The sequence below is a fragment of the Ptychodera flava genome, chromosome 16 (assembly GCF_041260155.1).
Source record: "Ptychodera flava strain L36383 chromosome 16, AS_Pfla_20210202, whole genome shotgun sequence".
Lineage (NCBI taxonomy): Eukaryota > Metazoa > Hemichordata > Enteropneusta > Ptychoderidae > Ptychodera > Ptychodera flava.
In genome coordinates, this window is record NC_091943.1 from 24,537,202 (window position 1) to 24,546,871 (window position 9,670).

Sequence of the window (9,670 nt, forward strand, 5' to 3'; positions counted from 1 at the left end):
AATCAAGTGACGTGTACAGTTCCACATATTGTATGCCCAACTTTGCTAACATAGTCATGTAGATTTTGTACTGTAGATCGAGTGTCGTTAAAGTCCCACTAACTAGTAGGTGTTTCTAACACCTCATGTCCTAGAGACTACTTCCTTGTAGCAAGCACGCGAGGCACAGAGTCTAGAGTCTCTTTCGCTGTCTTTATGTAGACTGGTACGCATCACTCCGCCATCGTCCTAGGGTCTTTATTAGCCAATCTGGTAGGCCAGCCTCGGCGGCGGTTGTGGCAGCACCACTTCTAAAGCTATGTGTGGTATATAGTTCCGCACTTTCAATCCCTGAATGCACGAGCAGCTTTCTCAGGTAGTGCGTCAGCCTTTGACGCGTGAGCCACGTGCCATCAGCAAATTGGAAGACCGGCACCGCTGTATTCGTAAGGCAATGTGATCGTCGGTATTTTGCAAAGGCGTTGACCGCACAGACAGATGTCCCGGTTGGCGCAATGCGGAGTACGTACCCACGTCGATACGGGTCAGTCTTAGAGGATTTCAGTCTCACTTCTAGTACACTGCTCAACACTATGTCTTGAGCAAGCAGCGTTGTGGCTGGGTCGAACTGCAGTGGCCCAGCCGCAGTGAATTCACTCACTCTCAAGAATCCGAAGAAGGCGAGGGTGAAGCTTGCCCATAACATGACCTTGTCGTGATCACACAGGCCTTCCCACGATCGTAGGCTCTCCTTTAGGTGGCGAAGTACGTTGATTGTGATTGGCAGACGCGGCCGGCGCACATCACCGATACTCCTCCGGATCCCTTGTAGCGTGCGCTGCAGCAACGCATGGGTGGTGACATCGTCTTCATAGCCTAGCTCGACGTGCTTGTGCATTGCCCCCGCAAGGTACACCTTGATAGTCTTATACGCGAGGCCCCGGTCTGCAAGATTGGTGACAAATAGGATTGCCGCCCTAACCGTGATGGGCGTTGCGCGTAGTCCGTATGATGAGCAGAAGTTGGCGTAGCATGTCTGGCCTACCTGGTATGTGCGTCGCGTGTTTTCAGCAACACTGTTGTGAATGTAGGCCGTGGCCAGCGTCATCAGTTGCCGCATATCAGGTGCAATGGTCGCAGGTGCTGCGGTACTGGCGTGGGTTGTGCTTGTGCCTCGGGTGCCAGCGTTCTGAATCTCGGCATCTGTGAACGAGAAAGTGAGTCAGCAATTGAGTTATCAGTTCCGTTAATGTGGGCTATCAAGACATGGAAGTTACCTTTGGCCGCCTGATAAAAGATGCCTCTGACCAGGTGCATGATCTTCGGGCATCGGGCTGAGCCTTTTTTCCAAATATGCACTACTGTTTGGTTGTCACAGTGAAAGAGGATGCGGCGGCCGTGCCACAAATGCCCCCAAATTGAACAGGCCACTAGTATGGGGTACATCTCTTTCCAGGCGATTGAGGCAGTGAGTGAGGTGGGCCAGGTGACGGTAAACCAGTGGCCCTTATGGTAGCCACCACAGCCAATGGTACCGGAGGCGTCGGTGAATAGATCCAGGTCGCGGGATAAGGTCCAGTTTGGCTCCAGGAATGAGGCAGTACCATTCCACGTTGGCAAGAAGTCGCACCACCACTTCGCGTCGAGGCGGAATTCACTGGACAAAATGACGGTGGAATTGAGTGCTTGAACTGTCACACTGAGGTCTAACATACGACGGAGGAATATGCGGCCAGCTGGAATGCATTTGCACGCGAAGCTGAGGGTGCCGATGAGGGAGAGTAGCTCTCGTTTTGTGCATGTTTGCCGCTGTAGCCAGGTCGGGAGAGCATCGAGGAGGTCTTGTAATTTGTCATTGGGAAGCCGCAATGTCATGGAGATGGTGTCAATGATAATACCGAGGAACGTTATTACCGGGGATGGCCCTTCAATCTTCTCTGGTGCGATTGGGATGGCTAGGTCATCACAGGTACTGAGCATTGTGTCCAGTAGATGCTGGCATTGTCCGGAGTGAGGTGGGCGGCCCCAGGTAGTCATCCAGGTAGTGCAACAAGTCCTTCGTCCCTGCCCTAGATTGAATGATCCAAAGCAGGGCTTCGGCAAAGCGGTTGAAGAGGAATGGAGCAGAGCGTAAGCCGAAGGGTAACACGCGATCAAAGAAGTAGAGTCCCTGCCATTTGAAACCAAGGAGGTGCCAGTCTGCCTTTCGAACGGGGCATAGGCGGAATGCATTTTTAATGTCCACCTTGGTAAGCAAAGTGCCCTTGCCATGTCTGTGCACCATGGCGACTGCGTCGTCGACACGGGAGTAGGTGAGGGTGTAGTCATCCTTGTTTATGTTGTGGTTGACAGAGTCATATCTCGGCCGTGATAGGTCCATGATGATTCGATGTCCCCCAGACTTTTTGGGGCGCAACCCGAGGGAGTTGATGATGAAGTTCGGTAGTGGTGGCGTGCGGAATGGGCCAACTGTGTGGCCTGATTGAATTTCCTTTTGTATGGCTTTGGTAACAACCTCAGGGTCTCTCATGGCCGAGTTTGCGTTGCGGGTGTAGCGTGGGCCATTGGTCCCGGTGAAGCCAACGTTGGCGCCGTAGGTGAGGTCATGGAGTAGGGTGGCAGAGTTCGGGTGGCCTTTAAGGGCTGTGGCTAGTTTAGCGAGGTTGATTGGTGTTGTTGGCTGTAACGTTTCGAGTATCGCCGGACTGGCGATCATTCCCTCGAAAGGGCTGGGGTGGCTGCTGACCTGTGACCAGGTGGTGTTGTTGAGCATTGTGGTCAGGTGAGGCGCACACTGTGCATTTGTGTATTCTCCCATAGGGACAGGGGGTCTTGCAAGTCCCACGGTTGAAGGAACGACATACCTGTTGCTGTTGTTGTTGAGTGGAGTCAGGCTGTTTCTTGGCGTTGGTATTTTCCCAGTAGTAAGGGTTCGTGGTGCTGTTTGGACGTCTGTTGCACTCGGTCTTGACGTGACCTCGTTGCCCACATCCGAAGCATGTGGGGATCAGTAGGTGTGGGTGTTGTTGGAAGTGGAAGAAGTGCAGCTCTGGATCCGGCTTGCCCCAGTTCACCTGGTCAGGGTAGCGTGCCGCATTCAGGCGGAAGGCTTTGTCGTAGTTTAGCCAGGCCTCAGGTTTATAGGCAGCTGCCTGTGCTGCTATGAAACGGTGGTAGTTAGCCAGGGGGATAGCTAGGTGCGGATGGTAGAATGATCTATACATCAAGAAGGTACTGTAACACTGAGACCAGATCTCAAAGTTGTCAATGTTCTTTCGTTTGACTTCGGTGGTGAACGTAGCTATACCCGGGTTGTCAGGATCAAAGGCTATTGTGTTTTTGTGGCCCTTGATGCGCTTGGGGCAAGGGCATCGGGGTGTAGCTCACTGAGGTCGATGAACTTACCGATGTTCGCCAGATTGTTCAGAGTCGTTTGCTCAACGTATGGTAGAAGGAGGTCGGCTGGCGGCGTAGCTGCTGGTGCGTTAGCCGTGTGTCCCGAACGAGGGGGTGGACGCCGCGTTGTTTCTGTGGAACTGGGAAGCTGGGTCCGCTGCAACATGGGCGCAGCCATGTTGGCTGTTATGTTGTTATGAGGCGCGCCTCCTACGGTGGGTTGATCCAGGAAGTGATGTACGCCATCAGCGGTGACCAGGTCAGTTGTGTGGCTCGCTGTAATGGCTGGTTGTTGTTGTGTTACAGCGTACGCCTGCTGTTGGTGAGTCTGCGAGTGGGCCGGTCGGGCTGCCCGCTCCACACTGGTCTCGATGATCGAAGCAGGCGATAGAGGTCCAGTATCTGTGTGAGCGGAAGTGATAGGGTGGCTTGATGGGTGATGTGCCGTCAGGCCAGCAGCACCGGTCGTTTGGACTTGCAGGTCACGTCGGATCGATTCGACGGCTGTGGCGATTCCGGCCTCAATGAGTTTGGAGATGTGGTCTGTCGCTCCCTGCATTGGTACTGCATCGGGGTTCGAAGTGGTAGGGCGCTGGTCATCGGGTTGAGCCTGTTGTCTCCGTACCAAGTAGGGATCAAGGTGCTTCGGAGTCCGCTTCGGTCGCGATGAAGATCGGCGGGCAGCTTGCCCGGTCTTTTTCTTTGTTTTACCCATGGTCGGGATGCGAGAAGGATTTGTGATGTGTACGTTATGGTTGCAGGAGCTGAAGTGGAGGCAAATGGCTTTGGCCAAGGGGGGTATGCATGGATAGCTGATGGTCAGTGATGCGAGCAGATAACGGGTTGGACGTCATGCAAGGCATGCATGGCATTCATATTTGATAGTGAGGGTGGACAAGAAGCAGCTGTGATTCGAGAGGCAAGGGTTCATTGTGTGTTCGGCAGAAGCGTGAGGCGTGGTTGTGAGGCAAAGGTAGGATGGCCTGCGTCTCCGTGCCCTTCCCCGCGTTAACCATGATTATAGCAAGCCATAATCATCCAGAAAAGATTCAGTTTCGATGCCTGAAGGAAGAAATGAAATTTTGATTGCCTTCAAAACGACGTGTGAAGACTCTCAATGTTCATAACTTTTTACAGGAACACATACAAAACGCTTTTTTCAAGACCACCAATCACTCCAAAAAGAAAATGCCGTTTCTTGCGTGTTCATTGCATGTGTCTTATCGTGTACGTTGTATGTGGCTGTATATGCGTATGTTTAGGTACATAACGGTGATTTTAATGATAAGTCAGTACGCTTTGTTAGTTGTGCTCGGCAGGAATCAAGATCGCCCAGGCCGCAATTTGAATTTGTGTAATCATGATTGGCAGCATACATTAACATTTAGAACAGAGGTCAAATGGACATTCTGGACCCACGCTTTGTGAAAATATGCGTTCTCTGTATTAAATAACAGTGTTTTTCAACGTTTTATCGACATAAAGGCAGTCGCTATACATTCACAGGTGTCATGTATGAGATTGGACGGAAATTAACGCCGTTCACACGTCGAATTTCTGGAAATCTCGGAGCAAATTGAGTGCGTCTTACCCGTAGCGTGGCTTTTTCACATTTACATAGTCTTACGATAATCCCCCTTTTGTAGGGGACTTTGGCGTTTAATGATTTTAAGTCTGCAACACCAAGTTAGTCGCGTATGTGTCCTCAATGTTTAGGTAGGAAGGTCAAGTTTAAAGACTATAATATGGCATGAAGTTAGGCAGAGGGGAGTGGGGTCCTTGTCTCGGAATCGTTCAGCTTTACTTAGTTCCCAAGTCTGAAATTGTTCATCACATGACTAGCACGGGATATGCTAATGACTGTCACATGAGATCGTCATGCCTATCACATGGTTACCGTATGTGGATGAATTTTGAACGCTTGGCCGATCTGGAGCAATGGTCAAAGAAGTCCACTTTTGGCCAACGGTAAATACTTTCGTCAACGAAAGCATGTATTTTCTTTCAACGACATGTCAACTACCAATAACTTAAACTCTGCAACCGTCAAATCCACGATCCCTCTACTGTTCTTATTATTTATGCTCATGCATGGTCCTACCTACCAACTCACAGAAGTACTCGCTTTACCCCTGACCTTCTTTCATGTGAGGCCGGCCTTGGCCCTGGCCACAGTAACTTTTTTACCTTCTGAACCGCATTCAGCACCTACGTAACATGCCCTTTCCGATGCTCCAACAATATATAGCAGAGCTTATCACCTGGTTAATACAAGACCAGACGGAAAAAAGCAAGTGTTACACGGTATTTCATAGGAGCAGAATCAATGTTTTGATACACTATCATGAAGATATACTGCACTGGCTGCTTGCAGGTCCTACGACTAGGAAGTTTATTTCTAAACATGACTTACACTGGGATCCTTTCCGCTACGATTGTGCACCGCACCGTTTTGACGCAGTGATACTTTGCATGTCAAAAGTGCAGTGGGACCTTCAGCCCTTAACGTGTACTCTACATTTGTCGATATAAGAGTAAAAATGCATTTCACGACTCCCTTTTAAATCGTTTTATTCTCATTGACCAAATTTCAGGCGTAATAAATACTAACAATAAACACGAACAGCGTAACTAATACGCTGCATAAACCTTCTACTTATAAGTTGCATCATCACCCCAGATTTCAATGGACTAATTCGAAACCTAAATTGAGTCCATCATGACACCATATTGTAGCAGTAGCAAATTCTAGCGGTAATAAAAACTGGAAACTGGAACAAATTGCTTCCAATGATATTAGAGGTTCGATACTTCATGAGGCACCATACTCCAAAAGAAGATAGAATAGCCTTTTGACTGACGAACGTAGTGCTACCACTTCTTAGATTTTGATGCTTGATATGTCGCAACTAAGTGTGCGTGCAAGCTGGCACAGCATTAGGTACGTAGACGTAAAGTCACAAGCGACTGCACCCATAACAATAGTATGCGGGAGGTTCACGGTATGTGACGTTAGTTCTTAACGTAAACATCTACACAAAAGTATCGAAAGCTGTTCTCTAGGCTATTTGGTGGCTGCCTACGTGCTCAGGCTGTAACTTGCGTTGCGATTGTTTCGGTTTTTTTGAATGCTAATTGAATACCCATTAACGTTTACTTCCCTATTTTTGTCTCAATATCAGGAACCGTAACCGACCTCAACAGATAACAAACCTGCCAGCTACTTCTGCATGAAACACGTTTAAATGAAGTCCATGTCGACAAAATATTTTAAGAGGGCCCATCATTCACTTTCAGGGTCAATCACTCATTTTGTACGATGCATCAATAAAAGGTGTATTTTAAGGATTCTGTCCATAAATTGCTGTCTTGGGCTAATATACTCTTTGGGTAAAGAAATCCCTTAAAAGAACAAAGTCATTCTTTGTCGGTTACTTTTGATTAATTTTCTGCAATAAGAAAATTGCTTGCAGCCAGACAAGATTAAACATTTGTGAAACATTTTAATGCATCTATAGTGAAATGAATTTAAGTTAACAAATCTCGTCTTGGTGTGGCTGAGAAAAGAAAAAATCACAAAAAATCTATTGAAGATATTTATATGAAAGTTTAAAACAAGCGACCTGGCAGCCGATAGAGCTCCTCTGTATTATATGGAGAATAAGTTTTTGTGGCACATGTGTTGATGAAGGAGAGCGTTTTTGATAGCCCACTTCACGACAGCCTGACCAAGTATTGCAAAAAATAGCTGCAAATATACGCAATTGAAGATTTTATCATTATTTGATCATATAACATTGAGATCATCCCCAGGAACAGGTCTACAATTACCAAAGCTTTAAGACAAGTAGTTTTTGAGAAAAAATCTTATATAATTAGTTAGAAACAATTAGCGAAAATTGCCCCAAAAATACGATATGGAAAATTCATCATAATCTCAATGCATCATATTTAAATCATCCCTAGGAACATGTCTACCTAATACAAAAGCTATCGAACTAGTACTCTTTCAGATACATATTTTTGACCAGAGTTGCAAAAATTGGCCCTAAAATACAAAATTTCAGATTTCATCATTATTTCAATATATCGCATTAAGGTTATCTCTCGAAACCTGCAAACCAAATATTAAAGCTATCAAAATATTGGATTTTGAGAAAAACTATTTTTGACCAAATATGGCAAAAATGGCCCAAAAATACAAAATTGCAGATTTAATCATAATTTCATATGTCACATGTAGATCATCCCCAGGAATATGTTTATCAAATATAAAGGCTATCAGACGGGTTGATTTTGAGAATCAAATTTTTTGGCCCAAATGGCAAAAATAACCCCAAAAATACAAAATTGCAGATTTCATAATAATGTTAATATATCACAGAAAGATTATCCCAAGTAACCGGTATACAAATTATCAAAGCAATTAGACAAGCTGTTTTTGCGGGAAAAATTGAAAAAAAAAACAATGGAAAAAAATGTCTCAAAGTAATACATATGAAAACTTCACCACAATGTGTACAAAAGTGACTAAGATCACCACGAGTAACATGCATGCCAACTTTCAAGCAATCGAAAAAGTCATTTAAGGTGGAGCTGCATGTTGCCAACACAGTTTTTTTAAAGCAATATTTCTCATCAAAGATGACAAGGAACCCCCTCATACTATATATTTTCAAAAAGCAGAGACTCTAAAGTTTAGTATGGTAGCAAGTTTACTCGAAAGATGAAATGGGCGTATATTTGGGGTAAAAAACCTCAATTTTGGTATTAATGATAAAAATTAATATAAATCAAAAACTTGACACTAATTTCTGCAATGTAATATTTAACTTGAAAGAAGAGTATATGTAGAAAAAAAACCGACTATTTTATTTTGCATTATCTATCCTCATTCAAAAATGGAAAGGGTTGAAAAATTGACATGCAAAAAAGTGATAAAAATCATGATTAGTAACATTCAAATGCCTCCTATTTAAAATGTAGGAACTTTATTGCCAAACAAAATAGTCGTTTTTTAAAGAGCATTTAAAGACTATAATGTGAAAATTTCAGAAAAGCCAGGAAATCCGGTGATTTGCATTCATTTGTATAAATAACACTTCTTTATCACGAAACTTACGACTGCTTGACAAGCTCAAAATTGAAACCCACCAACATTTTAATCTTGGGTTAACATATTAATTAAAATTGAATGAATATTTGCAAAACATGATTTTTGAGCAAAATATGATGTGTTGGGTGCAGCGCCCCCTTAAGATTTTTTGACTAAAACGGAAAAAATACTCCAAAATATAAACATGCAAATTTCGCCATCGTTTGAACACACATAATAAAGGTTACCTAAACGAATCTCAGTGCATACCAAGTTTCAACCTGACCTGACCTGACCTATGGATACAGAGTTTTAGCAATTTGCAATATAATATCTTTATGAGTTTATATGCTTATTTTTGACACTGACATGTACCTTTGATCAAAGTCATATCTCCACCCTTGGGACACCTGTACACCAAATACTAAGATGGTAGATGCTGCATACATACATACATACATACATACATACATACATACATACATACATACATACATACATACGTACGTACGTACGTACGTACATACGTACGTACGTACATACATACCTACCCTACCTACCTACATACCTACATACATACATACATACATACATACATACATACATACATACATACATACATACATACATACATACATACATACATACATACATGACATACATGACAGACAGACAGACGGATGCCACCAACTGACCATATAAGCTCTCTATGGTGTGTATATATATATATATATATATATATATATATATATATATATATATATATATATATATATATATATATATATATACGACACCGAGTTATCAAAATATGTATGGAACTTAAGAAATAAGGGACAAGACTTTGACATTTCATGGTCAATCATTGATAAAGCATTGAGCTACTCTAACATGAACAAGCGATTTAATCTTTGTATATCAGAAAAGCTGCACATTATCAATGCTGACAAATCTACACTGTTAAACAAACGCTCTGAGTTGGTTTCAAAATGTCGCCACCAAAACAAATATTATTTATCGAATTTTAACACTACCTACAAATAGAATGGTTCGTCCCAATCATATATGTAAGAGTGTCGAGCTAATAATCCTTTCACTCTATCTGAGGATTGCAAGATGCATGAAACTTAAGTAATAGATTTCATTACTTTGTACTTGAAGTATTCTGTTTATATATATATATATATATATATATATATA

The 9,670-nt window shown here is 43.7% G+C and overlaps 1 protein-coding gene across 1 annotated transcript; it reads right to left on the minus strand.

The window, feature by feature from the left end:
* Nucleotides 1–193: 193 nt before the first annotated feature.
* Nucleotides 194–1,854, minus strand: LOC139152864 (uncharacterized). The gene is made up of 2 exons (XM_070726216.1): nucleotides 1,515–1,854; nucleotides 194–1,182 (listed from the first exon to the last, which is right to left on the minus strand). Exons 1-2 carry the CDS (start codon nucleotides 1,852–1,854, stop codon nucleotides 194–196), a joined length of 1,329 nt encoding a protein of 442 aa, XP_070582317.1.
* Between the last annotated feature and the right edge of the window lie 7,816 nt (nucleotides 1,855–9,670).

What these genes read in the sequence shown, in the direction of transcription:
- LOC139152864 (XM_070726216.1), bottom strand. Translation starts at nt 1,854, where the DNA reads ATGACATTGCGGCTTCCCAATGACAAATTACAAGACCTCCTCGATGCT. An exon ending in TCTATTCACCGACGCCTCCG is followed by an intron (nt 1,183 to 1,514) that starts GTACCATTGGCT and finishes TCTCGTTCACAG; the next exon opens with ATGCCGAGATTCAGAACGCT.